General features: G+C 41.0%; 1 protein-coding gene and 1 non-coding gene across 7 annotated transcripts in view; one reads left to right on the top strand and one right to left on the bottom strand.

Annotated features, from left to right (window-relative positions):
* The first annotated feature begins 8,475 nt into the window (after positions 1-8,475).
* LOC114675873 (U6 spliceosomal RNA) lies at positions 8,476-8,579 on the top strand. Its single transcript, XR_003726465.2, has one exon. It is a non-coding gene; the product is annotated as a U6 spliceosomal RNA (small nuclear RNA).
* Positions 8,580-9,976: 1,397 nt separating this feature from the next.
* Positions 9,977-20,088, bottom strand: part of LOC106996417 (ribosome biogenesis protein BMS1 homolog) — a 53,134-nt gene continuing 43,022 nt past the window's right edge. For 2 of the 6 annotated variants that reach the window (XM_077946296.1, XM_077946298.1), the window contains exons 19-23: positions 18,901-19,023; positions 17,846-17,993; positions 17,326-17,502; positions 10,958-11,119; positions 9,977-10,513 (exon numbers count right to left, since the gene is read on the bottom strand). In XM_077946296.1, the coding sequence (XP_077802422.1) occupies positions 17,898-17,993; positions 18,901-19,023 (219 nt within the window). In that variant the 3' untranslated portion in view covers positions 9,977-10,513; positions 10,958-11,119; positions 17,326-17,502; positions 17,846-17,897. The remainder of the gene's footprint in view (positions 10,514-10,957; positions 11,120-17,325; positions 17,503-17,845; positions 17,994-18,900; positions 19,024-20,088) is intronic. The other 4 variants (XM_077946299.1, XM_077946301.1, XM_077946297.1 and 1 more) reach the window with 3 other exon arrangements.

Genomic DNA, 20,088 nt, shown 5'->3' with positions numbered 1-20,088 from the left:
ACAAAGTTAGTTTTCACAATGAAAATTATAAAATGCCTGTAACTCAATAGCAAAAGGGTATTACATATTAAAATTATGAACTCAACAAAATTGACACTTAGGGAGAAATTTATATCCTCAGATTAATTTGTGATAAACAGGATAAAAGGAGAAAGCTGATGATAATTTGAGTAAAAGAGAAAAAAAACTAAAATGAAAAACTTCAGAAGCAAACTACAGTAAGTGTGTGACCTATCAGAATCTTTGGATATGTCCAAAGCAGTTCCCAGGGGAAACGTTATAGCTGCAAGTGTTTATTAATAGGCTTGAACAAAGGATATATAAAATTATATAAACTAAGTAAAGATACAAGAAGCTCTTTAAAGGGAAACAAGAAATCAATGTATTTAATTTTAAAGCAGCCATAATAAAAGTAGACTTGATAAATAAAACCCAAAACTACTTCTTTGAAAAGACCGTTAAAATAAAAAAACCTCTGGGAAGTCAAGCAAAAGAGAAAGAAAAGGCACAAATTTTACAACATTAGAGGTAGAAAAATGGCATAATAACCGATGTGGAGAAGCTGCTTCAAATCAAGGAGACAGGAGACCAGCTTCATTCCACGGAAGGCCAGCTGCATTCCAGCAGGTTCTGTTTCACCTGTGACATGGATCAGTGGGAATCTCCTCACTGTCATTGACTCTACATTTCCCCAAAGCAGGCTGGGGCCTATATGGTAAACCAAATTAAGGGTACCATGAACTGAACTGGAATGTTCACATACGATCAAAAGTTTCCTTACATAATAACCAAAATCTCCAGAATATATTTGAAATTATTTGTCATATCAGGAAACATAAAAAGCAACTTGAAGCCAGGTGAGGGGGCTCACACCTGTAATCCCAGCACTTCGGAAGGTCAATCAGGAGGATGACTTGAGCCCAGGAGTTTGAGATCAGCCTGGGCAACACAGCATGACCCTGTCTCTACAAAAAATTTAAAAATTAGCCAGCTGTGGTGGCACACACCTGTGGTGCCGGCTACTTAGGAGGCTGAAGCAGGAGGATCGCTTGAGCCCGGCAGTTTGAGGCTGCAGTGAGCCGAGATCATGCTACTGTACTCCAGTCTGAGCAACAGAGTAAGACTCTGTCTCAAAAACATAACAGAACAAACAAAAAACAACTTAAATAGCAAAATAAGATTAACCAAGATAAATCAGATGTTGGAACTTTAAAGCAGCCATCATAAAAATGCTTCAGAAAACAATGGCGAATTTTCTTGAAACAAGAACAAAATGAAAATCATACGACTGAAAAATGCAATAACTAAATGAAAAAATGTGCAGTTGGGTTCAGTAGCAGAGTGGGGATGACAGAGAACAGAGTCTGTTGATTCAAGGACGATTAATAGAGCGGACCCATAGGAACGATGGAGAGATAGGATACTGAGAAATAAACATCTCCTTGCGGACGGGCGGGCAGTGACAAAAGGCCCAGCGTTCCTGTCACCAGAGTCCCAGGAGGAGAGGAAGGAATGTGTAGTGAAAAAGTATTCAAAGGCACAATGGTTGAAGACTTCCCAAATTTGGTGAAAGAAATAAACTTGCAGATTCAAGAATCTGAGCAAACCCCAAATAGGATAAACACATCATAACGGACTTCAGGAAAGGAAAAACAAAGAAAAAAATCTTTTGAACCACCAGAGAAAAACGATGCATTAAGGGACACTGGTTCTGAGGATGGTGGGCTTCTCTAAAACCACGAGGCAGAGGGGGCGGCACACGATCGCCACGTGCTGAGAAAAACTGTCTGCCCAGAACCCTATTCAGTGAACATATCCTTCAGGGATGAGGGGAAAATAAAGATATTCTAAGAGGAAGGAAAACTAGGATAATTTGTTACCAGAAAACCTACCCTTAATAAATGGCTAAAGGAAGCTCTCCTAACAAAAAGGAAATAAGGAAATCAGAAATAGCAACAACAGAAGGGGTAATCATATGATAAATATAATTGACTACGATGAGTTTCTTAAATTTTATTTTATGGTTGAAGCAAAAAATAATAACATCATCTGCTGTGGCACTCTACATCTGAAGAGGAAATATTTATGATAATTACATGTTTAAGTGGGGGAGGCAAAGGGGAGGTAAATAAAAGAAAGCTTTTTGATATTTCTCATGAAGTGGTGAAACACTGATGGCAGCAGGCTGTGATAAGTTACATGTGTGTATTATAATCAATCCTAGAGCAGCCACTTAGAAAACGATACAAAGCAATGCACCCAAAAGTATAAATAATTCAAAATGAAATGCTAAAAACGGTTCAACTAATCCATGACAAGTGAAACGAAACAGGTTAAAGGAAACATAAGAAACACGCAGAAAGCAAATACAAATGGCACATTTGAGTCCTAAATGTAATTTCTGTGTGGTAAAGAATTCGGCCTAGCCCAAAGAGAGGTCTAGCCTTTGTCCTGGCTCCTGGTAAGTAGTCCTGAAGCCATGTGACAGGAGGGTCTCTGTTATTCATGGTGGGCCCCTCAGACCATACTGAAGTTTCTGCCACCAGCTGGCCCATGGTGGGCCCTCCCAGGAATGTGCTGTCAGCCCCAGATTCCGGGAAAGGGAGCGGTGACCACAGAGTTCCAACCAGTCTGCAACAGATCAGTCAATTATGGCTGCACAGTGCAGCTCCAGGAAACACTCTGGACACCAAAGCTTGGGTGAGGTTCCTAGATCTTAAAACAAACCTTAACAAATTTTTAGAAACTGAAATCATACGAAGTATGCCCTCTGACCACAGTGGAATCAAACTAGAAATAAATTGCAGAAAGACAACAGGAAAATCTGCAAACACTTGGAAATGAAGCAGTAAACATTTATATAAAATGTGGACAAGAAGAAGTCTTAAAGAGAATTTTTAAAAAGCAAATAGCAAAATGAAAATACAGCATATCAAAATTTGTGGATGCAGCTGCGTGCAGTGGCTTACGCCTGTCATCCCAGGACTTTGGGAGGCTGAGGCGGGTGGATCGCTTGAGCCCAGGAGTTCAAGACTAGCATGGGCAACATGGTGAAACCCCTATCTCTACAAAAAACTAACCAGGTGTGGTGGCATGCACCTGTAGTCCCAGGTACTTGGGAGGCTGTGGTGGGAGGACTGCTTGAGCCCAGGAGGTTGAGGATGCAGTGAGTGGAGATTGTGCCACTGCACTCCAGCCTCAGTGACAGAATGAGACCCTGTCTTAAAAAAAAAAAAAAAAAAAAAGTGGGATTCAGCTATAGCAGACCTGAGAGAGAAATTTATAGCACTTTATAAATCCTTATATTAATAATAGGGAAAGTTCTCAAACCAATAGTCAAAGAAAAGAAACTAAAAGAAGAATAGTAAAATAAAGTTAAGGCAAATAGGATGGAAAGTTAAGAGCAGAAATTAATGAAATTAAAAACAGGAAAGCAATGCAGAACATTAAAGAAGCAAAACAGGTTCTTCAAAAAATTAATAAAACTGATAATCCTCTAGCATGATGAACAAAGATAAAAGGAGATAACACACAAATCACCAATATCAGGAATGAAACAAATATCACAAAAGAGCCTGCATCCAGGAAAAATGCTATAAAAATTATATGCTGACAAATTTGACAGCCTAGGAAAAAATGGATCAATGCCGTGAAAATCACAAATTACCGTAACTCAGAAAAGATGAAATATATAACCTGAATAGTCCTATAACCGTTATATAAATTGGATTTGTAACTAAAAATCTCCTGAACACAATATATCCAGACCCAAATGGTTTCACTGGAGAATTTACCAAATATTTAAAGAAGAATCAACGAGAGTTTTACACAATCTCTTCCAGAAAATAGAATAGAAAGGAACATGATATCATTATCCTGATATCAAAACAAAGCAAAGACAGCACAAAGGAAAGAAGGGAGGGAGGGAGGGAGGGAGGGAGGGAGAGAGGAGGAAGGTACAGAAGAAAGAACACTGCAGGCTGATTTTGCTCATAAGCCTAGATGGAAAAATCCTCAAGACAGTGTTAGCAAATCAAATTTAGCAATGCATAAAAAGAATAGTAGATCATCTCTACTAAAAATTCCAAATTAGCCAGGCGTGGTGGTACATGCCTGTAACCAGCTACTCGGGAGGCTGAGGCAGGAGAATTGCTTGAACCCAGGAGGTGGAGGTTGCAGTGAGTCGAGATCACACCAATGAACTCCAGCCTGGGAGATGGAGACTCCAGCTAAAAAACTTTAAATAATATTTTTAAAAAAATAGTGAATAACAGCAAATCCTGGCAAGGATGCAGAGACACCAGAGCACCCACACTTGCTGGTGAAAATGTAAAATGGTACAGCCACTCTGGAAAAAATTTGGCAGTTCCTTATAAAACTGAAAATGTACTTATCATAGGACCAAGAAAATGCAACCATGGGCATTTCCAGGACACAAACAAAAACTTGTTTTTAGACAGAATTTTATATACAAATGTTCATAGCAGCTTTATTTGTAATAACCCCAAACAGAAAACTACCCAGATGTCCTTTAATGGTGAATGGTTGGATACATTGCGGTACATCCATATTATAGAATACTACCCAGCATTACAAAGAACAATCTACTGACACATGAAACAACTTGAATGAAACTCAAATAAATTATCAATTTTAAAAAGTAAGTCAATCTTTAAAAGGTACATACTATATGATTCCATGTATATAACATTTGTGAAATAACAAAATTACTAGCAAAAGTTTTGCTCCTCGTCCCCAATACCTTATGCTCTGCTGGCCTAGAGGTCTTAGTTCCAGAGGGAGGAATGCTGCCGCCAGGAGACACAGCGATGATCCATTGCACTGGAAGTTTAGGCTGCCACCCGGCAGCGCCAAGCTCCTCATGCCTCTGGATCAACAGGTAAAGAAGGAGTTCCTGCGCTGGTGGGGGTGGCTGGTCCAGACCACCAAGGAGAAACTGCCCTGCTGCTTCACAACGGACTGGGGAAGAGCATGTCTGGGGTATAGGAGGGCTCTTGGGGAATGTGCTGTGATTAAGATCAATGGAAAAGCACAACAACCCAATCTAGGCAGGATTAGTAATAGTCCAGAACCTTTGGGAATGAGGGTTCCCCACCAGGTTAAAAACCACAACCAGCAGAGGCTTCCTGAAGGCAAAGGGAATACATACTGGGGAGTGGAAGAACGTAGTTATAGGACCATGTGACCAGCTACAGAAACCAGGACTGCAATTGTCATGAGTGTTTCCTCTTTATTTGGTACCAGAGAGAGAGAGAGAGGGAGAGAGTGTGTGTTTAAAGTTTTGGAAGAAAACACAGGAAGAAATCTTCATCACTTGAGGTTAGGGAAATTGTTCTTAGACATGACACCAAATGCATGTAAAAGCAAAAATCCATCAATTAGACGTAATCAAAATAAAAAACATAGCTTGGAAAAAGACACTATTAAAAAACACTGAAAAGACAGCTAAAGGCTGGGAGAGAATATTTGCAAACCACATATCCAACAAAGAAAGTAGTCTGGCATATATAAAGAACTCTCAAAATCAACAGTTAGAAAACCATCCAAACAAAAGTGGGTAAAAGACTTGGATCCTCACTGAAGAGGACGCTCTATGTGGAAGACAGCAAGCCTATGAGAGACCATCAACACTAGTCATTAGGGAAATGCAAATCAAAACCACAGTGAGGTGACACTGGAAAGCACTTTGACAGTTCTGTTAAACCACATAGCCCAGCAGTCCCACAACGATTTTCCCTGCAATAAGGAAAAATTGTGTTCACATGAAAACCTCTGCACAAATATTTATAGCAACTCTGTCCATAATCGCCCAAATCTGGACACAACTACATGTCCTCCCATGGATGAAGGGGTAACCACCCGTGTCTCCCTGTGCAGGCAAACACCATTCCACAATAGAAAGGAACATGCCACTGACACACAGAGCACTGGGGTGGATCTCAAAAACATGATGCTTAGCAAAAGCAGCCAGTTACAGAGATCCCATGCTGCGTGCCTCCACTCACGTGACCTTCCCGAGACAACAGTGTGACAGGGATGGAAGGTGCATCAGCACTCAGCAGGGTTGGGTGGGGAGGGCTGGACTCCAGCAAGAGGGGTGCAGTTCCTCGGCATCCTTGAGTGGAACTTTGTACATGTGAAAATTCTCAGACCTAAACAGCTCTTTTAAATGGGACCAGATGGGGAAATAAAACTAACATTTTTGGTCATCTGTTTTATATCAGTCACCACAGGTACAGTTGTGACCTTTGAACAACAAGTGTCCAAACTACATGGGTCTACCTACATACAGATTTTTTTCTTAAAAAAAATTTTTTTTTTTTTGAGACGGAGTCTCTCTCTATCGCCTAGGCTGGAGTGCAGTGGCGTGATCTCGGCTTACTGCAAGCTCCACCTCCCCGGTTCACGCCATTCTCCTGCCTCAGCCTCCCGAGTAGCTGGGACTACAGGCACCCGCCACGACGCCCAGCTAATTTTTTGTATTTTTTAGTAGAGACGGGGTTTCACCATGTTAGCCAGGATGGTCTCGATCTCCTGACCTTGTGATCCACCCGCCTTGGCCTCCCAAAGTGCTGGGATTACAGGAGTGAGCCACCACACCCGGCCTTAAAATTTTTTTTTTAAATTTTTTAATTAAATCTGCTTAAATAGACATGGGGTCAGCCAGGTGTGAAATGGCAAGCATGTCACCAAATGATAATACTTAAAGCAAGTTCACAGGTTTTGTTAAAAAAAAAGAAACAATCTAGTACATCCACAAATAGGAAACCAAACACACCTGAACACATCTATGATTAAATAAGAATATTTAATAGCATGGAATGATATGTACACTGTAGGTTCAATATGTTTTCAAAACATACCCAGCACCTATGGCTGCCTGTGCATAGTGAAAGCATAGAAAGGTATAACAGAGTAATTTTTACAATTAATAAAGTTCAATGCAATTGAGAAAGGTTTCTATAAAAATTGTTAAAATATTTTAGAGGGCAAATGCTTACTTTGCATAGCAATGCTTCAGTTACCTGGAATGCCCTCCCTTCTTTCTTCCAAGCAATTTTATGCAGTGCTAAGCTCAGTGGCTCTTACTCCAAGTGCCAGCAAGGTGAACAACCCAGTTCCTGCTCTCAGGGAACTCACATTCTGGTGGAATTTATTTTTGCAACATACTTGCTGACAATATCAAATGAATAAGCTATTAGTATTGAAAAGTAATTTACACACTCTCCAGTGTGGTCCTCATTGTGACATATGTCTTCCTATGAGATGGATGCAAACTCACAGCAAAAACTATGTGTATACATACAGCCACATGCCGCATGACTTTCAGTCGATGACGGACCACATATATGGCGGTGGTTCCACCATATCCTATTTTTGCTATGCCTCTTCTATGTTTCGATACATAAATGTTTACCACTGTGTTACAACTGGCTACAGTAGTCAGTACAGTCACATGCTGTCCAGGTTTGTAGCCTAGAAGCAATAGGCCATACCATAGAGCCCAGGTGCACAGTAGGCTGTACCATCTAGGCTTGCGTGTCACTCTATGATGTTTGCACAATGACAAAATTGCCTAATGATACATATCTCAGAATGTATCCCCATCCTTAATTGATGTGTGACTGTATTTTACTAATCTGGCCAGGTGGGACCTTCACCAATAAAAATTCTACATAGAAAATGCTATTTATTATTTCTTTCAGACATTAGAGATTCCTTAACTTTAGTTTTAAATAATCTTGATATACAAACTTTTTATTTCCCTTGTTCTCCAAATATGGTAAACCAAGATTTTTCATATTAACAGGTACGACTTCTACCTACATATATTGCCTTTGGAAAAGACAATTATCTGCAACTGTAATTAAACATTCTTTTATTTCTCCCATTGCTTAAAGGAGTTCACTCTTCTGGCTGAAATATAAAACTATACAATTATAAATACTTATTTGCAAGGCTTCTCTTTGAACAAATTTGCTTGTTGTATAAGCCACTTGCTGATCACTTTATAAGCTACTTAATTATAAAACATGGTATGACAGAGTGTCTTGTATAGTTTAATTGAATTATAGTTTTGCATTTTAAAATGTACAGATTATGCTATATAACATATTAGTTTTAAATTGTTTTATAATTGTTATGGACTTACTATGTGTCAGTCCCCAGATCTGTCAGCATGCTGGATGATGAAATTCATAATAGCTCTTGAGAAATAGAGGAAAATTTACACCCAGAGTTGCTCAGAAAGGTCTGGGCATGTTCTAACTATCACATCCCAGATGGACCCAGCCCTGATGGGATCCTCACATCCCCTTCCCTTCTTATGGAGACACAAAGCTGAGCACCTGTCTATTGACAGCTTTCGGCTTTTAGACAGCCTCTCAGACTAGGCCAACTGCTCACAATCCTGCTGACCCTCTTTGGCCCCTATGATGTTGTAAAGGCAATGCGGTACTCATGTCAGCAGCACACATACTATAACTGGCACAACACAGAGGTCAGCATGGGCCCCGTGCACAGATGACATATAAATTCATGAAGTGTTCTACATATATATATGTGTATATATATGTTCTACATATATATGTGTGTATATATATGTTCTCCATATATATATGTGTATATATATTTTTATATAGGTATATATAAATACACATTTTTTTTTTTGAAACTGGGTCTTGCTCTGTCATCCAGGCTGGAGTGCAGTGGTGCTATCACGGCTTACTGCAGCCTCGACCTCTTGAGCTCAAGTGATCCTCCTGCTTCAGCCTCCCAAGCAGCTGGAACTGCAGGTGTGCACCACCACATCTGGCAAATGTTTGTATTTTTTGTAGAGATGAGGTTTCACCATGTTGCCCAAGCTGGTCTCAAATTCCTGAGCTCAAGTGATCCTCCTGCCTTAGCATCCCAAAGTGCTGGGATTACAGGCGTGAGTCACTGTGCCCAGCTGCATTCCACATTTCTACACACACATGCACACATGGAGGAGTATACGTTGGGGAAAGTAAAGCTGGGGAAATGTGAATAAAATCAGTGGGTTGTATTGATATCAATATCCTGATTGTGATATGTGTGAAATGTTACCGCTGAAAGAAATTGGGCAAAGTATACAACTATGTGTGACTCTATGATTACATTGTATAGGATTAGATTGCATATAATTATATCAACATATAATCATAAAATACATTCATTGCCTTTATAATAGTATGATTATATCAATATAATGTTTAATTTTTTAAAAAGGCAATGAGCTGGGTGCCGTGGCTCACACCTGTAATCCCAGCACTTTGGGAGGCTGAGGCGGGTGGATCACAAGGTCAGGAGTTTGAGACCATCCTGGCCAACATGGTGAAACCCCGTCTCTACAAAAAATACAAAAATTAGCTGGATGTGGTGGCGTGTGCTTGTAATTTCAGCTATTCAGGAGGCTGAGGCAGGAGAATTGCTTAAACCTGGGAGGCGGAGATTGCACTGAGCCCAGATTGCACCACTGCACTCCAGCCTGGTGACAGAGTGAGATTCTGTCTGGGAAAAAAAAAAAAAAAGTCAATGCAGTTAGGCAGGTATAATGCATGAGCATAATATGGGCATAACATATGAGCATAACATGGGAAGCCTATCTCATTGATATATACGATTTACTTGGTCTCTGCACCTGACAATCTCCTGGTCTAAAGCTTTAAAAATGTACTTACTGTTACCTTGTCACTATACTAATGTGCAAACATATGAAATAAGATAGAAAATGTCCACAAGGGCCAGTGATCAAAGGAAATAACAGACAACAAAAACACTACACACCCTTCTCTGAAATTTTCCATGAGAGCTGAGGGTTCAAGTGAATATTTCTTTCTCTTCTGGAAGACTCCTCATGAAGGTGGTAGCATAAATAATTATCCACAAAGGATTGTCAGGCATTCATCCCTCATGAAAACTACTAAGCCAAAACTAACAAAAAAAAATTGTAATGATAGTTTTGTAGCACAAAATAATTAAACTGAGGCAGGCAGAGGAAAGTAAGAGAATCCACATAGCCACAGCTTATATCACTTTAAATCTCGACAGCCCCAGGTGGTGAGAACGAACCCAGTCCCAGCAGTCCAGGCTTCTCCGTTCCTCCTCTTGCAGGCACAGTTTGGGTAGAGACATCTCTTGGGCTCTTGCCCACTGACTTGTCATTCACAGGCATTCAAACTGTGATGTTTGAAACTGTCCACCTCCGCAGATCCAGGGACAGTCCCTCCAGTCCAAAGGCTTACTGCAACTGGCCCTCAGCCCCCTTCAAACTGGACTTCTGGTTGCTTCTTTCCTTCTCCCCCTGTATTCGGAAGAGCTTCTTCCTGAGGTCCTTCTGCCGCTTCAGCTTCTCCTCCTCCTCCTTCTGCTTGGCTCTGAAGTGCTCCTTATTGTGCAGGTGCTGCTGCTCCTTGGCCTTCTTCATCTTCTGACTGTGCACCGTACTCAGAGCATCCAGCAGTGCGAGGATCTGACCAGGACAAAAGCCAGTGAGTATCAGAATGCTCTCAGCCACCTGACACACTCGCATCCTAAACACTAAGACTAGAGGCAACCCATGATCCAAATGAATATTAACTGCATGAAAATGCATCCTGCGCTAGGAAGTCATTGTTGGCATTGAGACACAGGTGTGATCGCATTTTACCTTTACCACCTGTGTTCATCATTCTGTGGACACTGTGTGCAGCTAACCAAGACAGAGGAGTTCCCCAGCCATGTGCCTGTTATCCCCATCAAAAGCACAGGGCAGAGCAGGACCAGGCAAAGGAAGGGAAATGGACTCTGGCTCTTCCTCTGACTTTAGTTCCAGTGCCCTGAATAACTGAGACTGCAGTAGAAACAGGAAGTGTGCTGCTGAGAGCGTTCTTTTCCTATTTAAACGCAGCATGCAGTACAGCATGGGCAACAGTACCTGTCTTTCATGAGGCTCGCGTATGACGGCCGGTCTCCACCTATTCTTCGGCACCTTGCCTGCCTTTGCTTGGGTCTTGGGCTTGTTCTAAAATGGCAGGGCCTTCTGCGAGGCTTTTGGAATCTGCAGTGAATTTTTGCCTCAGGATTGCCTTAGGACTGGCTAAAAAGAAAAATAAAGACCGTGACATATTCAAATTATGACCAATGTGTATTTAAAACTTCTGTATAAAATCTTCTCATTGGGTTGACTTTTCCACAAGATCAGCAACACCAGAGTACACTGGCCCTGAGAAATCAGGTCTCAATCATCCGCCAAATATGAACTGCCTCAGTGGACCCCCATAATTCTTGGTAAACAGAGGAACAGAGAGCTTATACTTACAACTCTCCCCCCAAAACCCTCTGTGCCCATTTCTATGGTATGGAACTATGGGGTCTCAACAGAGCAGATGAATAGATCCCAGTTTCTTTTCATGGAAATTTTAGGCCTTGTCTTTAGGCCACTGAGGTGGTTATTTCCCAGCCTAACAAAAATAATTTAGTTTTTCATCTTGACTATCAACCACTCTAGATATTGGGTTTTTCATTTGTTTGTTTGTTTGTTTGCTTGCTTGTTTGAGATAGAGTCTCGCCCTGTCGCCCAGGCTAGAGTGCAGTGGCACAATCTCAGCTCACACAGCCTCCACCTCCCGAGTTCAAGCAATTCTCCTGTCTCAGTCTCGCAAGTATCTGGGACTACAGGCACACACCACCATGCCCAGCTAATTTTTCTATTTTCAGTAGAGATGGGGTTTCACCATGTTGGTCATGCTGGTCTAGAACTCCTGACCTCAGGTGATCCACCTGCCTTGGCCTCCCAAAGTGCTCGGATTACAGGCATGAGCCACCACGCCTCCCCACTCTGGATTTAAGGACAGTTCTTCCTTCAGTCAGCAGCCAAAGAGTCCTGATTCCTGATTCTAATTAAGAAGTTTAACTTTATTCTATTTCTGATGGAAGGCTGGCTGAAAGAAGGGAGACTCAAAAACAGATGAAGGCAAAATACTCTGTACTGAATTTTCAAGGTAATCTTAAATTCTATGTTCAATCAAGATGGCACAAATTCTTAATGGCCTCATAAATACTATTAATAAATTGAAAGTTTTGCCCTAGGCTTTTATTAAAGAAAAAGTTTCTCCTATGTCTTGAAATGTAGTATTAAAGACATCATCCCCAATAATATTCCATATTCTCTGTTTAGGAACCCCAATTGTTTTCGAATTCAAGAATTCAGAGAAATCTGCTTCTCACAGAAGAGTAGAATGGATAATGGGCACCACATCCTGAAGTGTATTTTAATAAAAATTCATGTAAGACGGTTCAAAATTTCATTAACTACTTTATATAAAAAAAAATGCCTGGGAGACTTCTGTTTCTAGCAGAGTGGCAGACTGATGCCTTGAACAACCCTCTTCTTACAAAACTGAATACTCCACATGAAAACAAATCTTTTCAAATACGTTGTTAAGCTATGAAGAGAATAACGAAATTTCTAAGAAACCAAAAATCTAAATGAAAATAGAAGTCCAGACAGGCACTGAACACCTAAAAAAAAAAAAGAAAAACAAAACAAAACAAAACTTGAATTGTCTTCAAGCATGTGGAACAGCAGGAACTCTTTAAGCTGCTGCTGCTGGTGGAGGCCAAGCCACTGTGCTCCCAGAACACGACACAGAAGCCTCCACACTGAGGCAGAGCACAGGTGCCCTGGAGTCTCCACCCCACCCAGGGATCCTCCAGCAGAAGTGTGTGTGCCCCTGCATACCCGCAAGTCCCATATACAGACCTAGCGTTCAGGGCCATGGGATAACGGCCAAAAATAGGAAATCATTTTACTCATCAGTGGATAAATGGTGACACAGTCATATAATGGAACTCAACAATGACAATAAATCAATGTCTGCCATAGACAAGAACATGGTTGTGTCCTATAATACTGAAGCAAAGAAGCCAGGCTAAATAGAATGTGTTGTATTTTATAAAATTCAAAACCAGGCAGAACAAATCTATGTCAGGAACTGGGAAAGTGGCTATTTTGGGGGGCGGGGTGGGGCAGCAGTGCCTGGGATAGGCTTCAGGGTGAGGCTACTGCTTGGTCCAGGGTGTGGCAGCCTGGTGTGCTACAGTTTATCTAGCTGCACACCTGCAATTTGGGCACTCTTCTGTATGTACGTTAACATTTTAATAAAAAGCTTATTAAAACATTAAAACTTTCAGAAAATTCCACATTGCTTCAATAGAAATTAGCACATTGATGCTTTAAAAATACATGTATATGGTGGGGGAAAAAGTGGTTCAAAAGAGTACCCAGTGAAAAGTTTAAGAGGGAGGGACACCAGCAAGGGGCCAATCAATAGTCCCCTGCGTTTGTCCTCTGACAAAGACAGCCAAAGCAGCAAACAACTATATTTTGATGAAGGTTCTAAAGGAGAGCCCCAGAGTGCATCAAGGAGTAGCAGAAATCCAGTAGAGCACAGAAAACCAGGACGGTCACATAAAGGAGGGAAGGAAATATCTGTCCCTCACCACCCATCCCCAGAGGGATCAGCCTGAAGCAGAGGGGATGTCTCCCTGCGGAGATAAGGAAGCAAAAGGGGCCCAGCAGCCCCAGCACTCCCCTCAGAGCGCCCCACCCCTATGGACCAGCTGCTGCTGCAACGTGACCTCCTGGACCCGGAACCACTTCGGGAGCATGTCCCGCCCAGGGTGAGCAGCCACCGCACCTTTCTACCATCCTCAGGGTTTGTTGCTCTGTATCACCCCCGCCTAGTGGCCCACCACCCCTGAGCTGCTGTTACACTGTCAGGCCATTTAGTATGGCTGTAACAGAATACCTGAGACTCGGTAACTTATTTTATAAAAAAGGTTTATTTGGCTCACCCTGCTTGTGTCTGAAAAGTCTGAGATAGGGCAGCACATCTGGTGAGGGTCTTGTGCTGCTTCATCTCATGGGGAAAGTGGAAGGGGAAACAGGTGTATGCAAAGGGCTCACATGGCAAGAGAGGAAACACGAGAGTCTAGGAAGCTGAACTGACTCTGATAATCCACTCCTGGTAACTAATCCAGTCCCATGAAAAGGCCTAACCTATTCATAAAGGATCTGCCCCAGTGACCTAAATACCTCCCACTAGGCCCCACCTCCACACCACCACATTTGGAATCAAATTTCAACATGAGTGCTGGTGGGAACAAACGAAGTCCACATCACAGCATACACCCTACCCTGTGGGGCCAGGCTGCTGTGCCCCTCCCCTCCCAGCTGCAATTGCGCCCTGCCCCTTGGGCCCTGAGCTGACTTGGTGCCCTGCTTTCCAGGGAATCAGTGCCTTGGCTACCCAGAGCAGACAACCTCTCATTGCATGAGAGCTGCAGCACTGCCCCGCTTCACAGGGAATCAGTCTTGGCTGAGCTGAGCAGCCACACCTGACAGGGATGAGACAACATGGCACCCCCACATCCCAGGAAAATAGCATTGGCTGAACTGGGATATCTTGCCTTCAGGACAAACAACTGTGGAACCCTGCTTTCTTGAAACTGGACTATCCCTGGAGAATCTGAGTTGCCCAGGCACCTGCCTCTCCAGGGAGAGAAGTAGTTGTTGCGCTGGTCCCTGCCCCCAAGGGCCCAAGCCACAGCAGTGCTCCACCATTCTGGGGTCCTTGCTGGTGCTGTACTTGGCCTCATGGAGACTGGGATGCTGCTGTGTTCCACCACTCCAGGGTCCAGAGTCACTACCACGTAACTCCCATGTCCAGAGTCACTCCCATCCCCTGGGGGTTTACTTCTTAAACTTCTCCCAAAAATAGAGTGAGAGGAAATAATTCCAAACACATTTCACCAGACCAGTGCCACCTTAATACCTAAGCCAAACCAAAACACACACATACACACACAAGAAAAACTACAAGTCAACTTCTCCAATAAATTAAACACTGATGCAAAAATCCTAAAAAAATTTTAGCAAATAGAATTCAACAACACATCAAAAAGATTATACATAATGATTAAGTGGGATTATTCCCTGGTGTGCAAGCCTGGTTTAACATATGCAAATCAATGTGATATATCACATTAACAAAATAAAATGTAAAACCACATGGTCACCTCAATTGATGCAAAAAAAAGCATTTAACAAAGTTTAGCAACATTTCTTCATAAAACCTCTTAATAGTTTATGTATAGAAGGAAAGTTTCTCAACATAATAAAGACCATTTATAAAAAACCCACAGTCTACATCATAGTTAGTGGGGAACAACTGAAAGCTTTTCCACTAAGATTGAGTACAAGATAGAGATGCCCAGTCTTGTCACTTGTATTCAACATAGTACTAGCAAGAGCAATCAGATGAGAAAAAAAAAAAAAAGGCAACTAAATTAAAGAAGTAAAATTATCTCTATTTGCAGATGACAAGATCCTTTATCTAAAAAACCCCAAGGATTCCACAAAAAAACTGTAAGAACTACTAAATTGATTCAGTTAAGCTGCAAGGTATAAACTCAACATATAAAAATCAGTCGCATTTCCATATACAAATAACCTAGTTGACAAAGAAATCAAGAAAATAATCTCATTTACAACAGCATCAAAGAAAAACAAAAACTTAGGAATAAATTTAACCAAGAAGGTGAAAGATGTGTACACTTGAAAACCATAAAACATTGATGAAAGAAATTTAGACATGAACAAATGGAAAGATATCCTATGTTCATGGTCAGAAGAATTAATATTGTTAAAATGTTCACACTGCCCAAAGCAAATATACAGATTTAAAACAATTCTCATCAAAGTTCTGATGGCATTCTTCACAGAACAGAAAAACACAATTCTGGCCGGAAGTGGTGGTTCACACCTGTAATCCCAGCACTGTGGGAGGCCGAGGCAGTGAATCATGAGGTCAGGAGTTGGAGACCAGCCTGGCCAACACAGTGAAACCCTGTCTCTACTAAAACCACAAAAATTAGCCAGACATGGTGGCACGTGCCTGTAGTCTCAGCTACCTGGGGGACTGAGGCAGGAGAATTGCTTGAATCCAGGAGGTGGAGGTTGCAGTGAGCCAAGATCGTGCCACTGCACTCCAGCTTGGGTGACAGAGTGAGACTTCATCTCAAAAAAACAGAAAAAACAATCCTGAAACTCATATGGAACCATAACAAATCCCAAACAGCCAACAGATTACTGTTAGAGAAAAAGTTGGAGACATCACATCTCCTGATTTAAAATTGTATTACAAAACTATAGTAATCAAAACAGTATGGTACTGGCATAAAAACAAACAAACAAAAAATAGACCAATAGAACAGAACAGAGACTTTTGAAATAAAGGTCATATACTGCCAACTAATTTTTGACAAGGGCAAATAAGACAACACAATGGAAAAAAAGATATTCTCTTCAATAATAGTGCTGGGAAAACTGGATTTTCACATGCAAAAGAATAAAATTGGACCCTGATCATACACCACACACAAAACTTAACTCAAAACAGATGCAAGACCTAAAGAAGACCTGAAACCATAAAACTCCTAGAAGAAAACATAGGGGGAAAGCCTCTTGATATTGGCCTTAGCAATAATTTTTTGGATATTGCACCAGAAGCCAGGCTAACGCAAACATAAACAAGGAGGACTGCATCAAGCTAAAAAGCTTCTGCACAGCGAAAGAAACAACCAATAAAATGAAAAGGGAACCTACAGACTGGAAGAAATATTTGCAAATCACATATCTGATAAAGTGTTAATATCCAAAAATCAGTAAAGAACTCTTACAACTTACGAGCAGAAAAACAACCCAGTTGAAAAATGGGCCAAATAGGAAATGACCAATAGTAAATGGGGAGACATACATTAAAATAATACAAACTAGCAGACATGCAGGATGAAAAACTTAAAGATCTAATGTACAACATGAGGGCTATAGTTAATAAAAATGTGTTGTCTTTGGGATTTTTGTTAAATAAGATTTTAGCTGTTCCTGTCAAACACAAAAAAATGAAACTATGTGAGATGGTAGATACATTAATTTGCTTCACTGTAGTAACCAGTTTACTATATGTATCCTTTAAGATCATGTGGTCAACCTCAAATATATAAAATAAATTTTATTTTAAAAAAGAAAAGTTTGTCTTCAATCCAGAAAGAACCACTATTACCATTTTTTGGTGTTCCGTTACAAAATATTCCGTGAATATACAACTGTTCAATCAAATTTAACATTAGACTTTATACTTGAACATTCAAAGCATGTAAGAAATTATAGAAAAGTGTCTGTGTGACTCCCTGTCTGCAGGGCACAGACTGCATCTCCACTAACACACACGCGACCGGTACCTTACACAGAGAGTCCTTGTTCGCCTTTAGTCTGACGTCATGGGTAAGCCCGAGTTGGCTGGTGGTCCACATTCCTGACCAGGTGTCTTTCTCACCCACTGGGTTTCAACAAAGATGCTACTGGGTTATAGAAGGCTGGGATGGAAACAGGATACCAAGTTTGCATGAAGACAATATCTGAAAAGAGAGGTAATTTACTTTAACGTTTTCAAAAGGAGATTCATATCCATATTGTGAAGAAACAAAGAACAAAACCTTCACTCCAAACTTCTCTACCTGGTTGCAAAGTATTTGAAGGGAAAGCTCGCTAAGAAAATATTCTCATAGATCACAGAACTGTTACTGGGTGTGGCCAGGAGACTGCAGACACAAGGCGAATGGGCACACCGCATAAGACTGGGAGATCTAAGGCTGAAGCTGATCAACTCTCTAGAGACCTGACTCCAGCCTCTCGTCACACTGGCTAGAAGTCAAGCATGAATGGTAACACCCTGCCCTGAACACTACTCAGGACACTCACCACTCATCAGCAGCTTATCCTGAAAGCTGGCCCGGAAAGCTCCTTCTGGAGCTCAGAGCGCTTTCTTGATCTGCCCCCTTATCCCACTGACAGTTCGAATCACAGCACCTTCAAATTTGGCTACTTCCAAGGCAGAATTAAACATTCCCTACAGGTATAGCAAGATAAAAACACACACAAAATCATATACTTTATGCTTTACTTCTTCCCTCAAACATATATCCTTGGTTAAAGAAAAAAAACAACTCACTGAAGGGTGATACAATAATCAAAATGTATTTGCCCCTGAAAGTAGAATTACTACCTCAAAAATACAACCCTTTCATTTCCCCCAAAATAATCATGTGGGTTCATGGGCATGCTCATCACCGCTGTCTGTGTGGAAGAGAAGATCGAAGAGGGATTTACTGGACTGAACTGGCCTAGGCAGCCTTTGCTGGCGTCTCTCAGACTGGACTGCCGCTCAGATCCTTTTACTCAGGTGCATACACTTAGAACATGAAAACAGTAAGATAAACGCCGGTGGTATTATTACCTTATATTGCAAGAACAATTTTATGATCTTCCTAACTCTGTGTTTCTAATGGAAACATCCCCACTAATGAAATTGTCAATAAATGCTGCTCAAACCACCCTCCCCAAATACTGAAAAACAGTACATCTGTTTCTCTGTACCCTTGCCAAGTTGTCTGCAAATGCTTTGTCGATTTTTCTGCTGAATGGTTAGACAAACTTGTGATTTTTTTTTCCTTTGTTAACACAAATTTAAAAAGTAGGAAACAAAACCTAGTGGATAAAATGACATATTTTCAATATGACTTCTGTGGCAGTCTCACATGGAAGTCATGAGTAACAGCCTCAAAAATAGCTGTTTTACTACTGCTTTCTTCGGCACAGTTAAGTAACAGAATATAAAGGAACAAACAAAATATGAAGTTTATAAAAGATTTCAAATATTTTTCTAAAAACATGAGGCCCATATTTTAGAGGTATTTCATTCCTTTTCTCAAACAATATGGACATTTATAAATATGAGAATATATAGATATACAGACCTTAATAAATGAAGTATTCTTGAAAATTTTATATGGAAAACCAGTTAGCTTTAATTTCTTCACAATTTTTATGGATTTATCCAGATCAAGGACAACTCCTGTGGCAGCTATCCGAAAATCAGGCTAACAGGAACCCCAAAATTTGAAAATAGGAATAATATCAGCAAGAGAAAAACTTCAATTCTATGTGACACAATACATTACCAAAGTGAATTTTACTTACAATTAGCTAAGAAAAACGAGAGACTATCTGAACTTGCAACCCAGTGGTCTGACAAAAGCAATCCAAAACTAAAGTTAGTAAGCCAAAATAACAAGGGTGACATGAGGCTGAGCACCGTGGCTCATACCTGTAATCCCAGCACTTTGGGATGCTGAGGTGGGCAGATCACCTGAGGTCAGAAGTTCAAGACCAGTCTGGCCAATATGGCAAAATCCCGTCTCTACTAAAAACACAAAAATTAGCTTGGCATGCCACCATGCACACCTGTAATCCCAGCTACTTGGGAGGCAGAGGCAGGAGAACCGCTTAAACCCAGGAGGCAGAGGTTGCAGTGAGCAAAGATCTCCACTGCACTCCAGTCTGGATGACAGACTGAGACTCTGTCTCAAAAAACAAAACAAAACAAAACAAACAAACAAAAAACAAGGGCTACTTGAGTACTTTCCTGAGAGTGATTTCAGAGGAATGTTATTTCACTCTAATGATTTATTTGGAATGAAATGGAAAAGAAAATACAGTTGCAATGTTTAGGAAATTAAAATTTGGACCTCCAGGGCAGATTCCATCTGCTCATTATTCTGCTTTCTTCTCTGTTAAATGGGACCGATAAACCCCGCCCTGCCTGACTGGTCAAATGAAAATGGTGTGAACAGACTGCTACCCCAGCACGGCTGCAGGGAGTCTCGTGTCTGGCTGGTCTCTGATGGCTCCTCACAACCTCATATAGTGCTTGGCACATGGTGAGCACTTCTTAAGTACTTGCTTAGATAAATAAATCCAAAAGATGCACAAAAATAGGAAATGTACCATTATAATTCTTCCACTTCCCCTCCTTTAATCCCACACCCTACTGAAAAGGATGTAGGAAGAGTAAAAGCAAAGGGAAATTTACTTTATATTAATAAAAATGAGTAATTTTCAACTTAAAAGTCTCATGTATATAACCCACATTCAGGATATATTTC

Source organism: Macaca mulatta, chromosome 9 (assembly GCF_049350105.2).
Source record: "Macaca mulatta isolate MMU2019108-1 chromosome 9, T2T-MMU8v2.0, whole genome shotgun sequence".
Taxonomy (NCBI): Eukaryota; Metazoa; Chordata; class Mammalia; order Primates; family Cercopithecidae; genus Macaca; species Macaca mulatta.
This window is presented reverse-complemented; position numbering and strand designations above follow the sequence as displayed.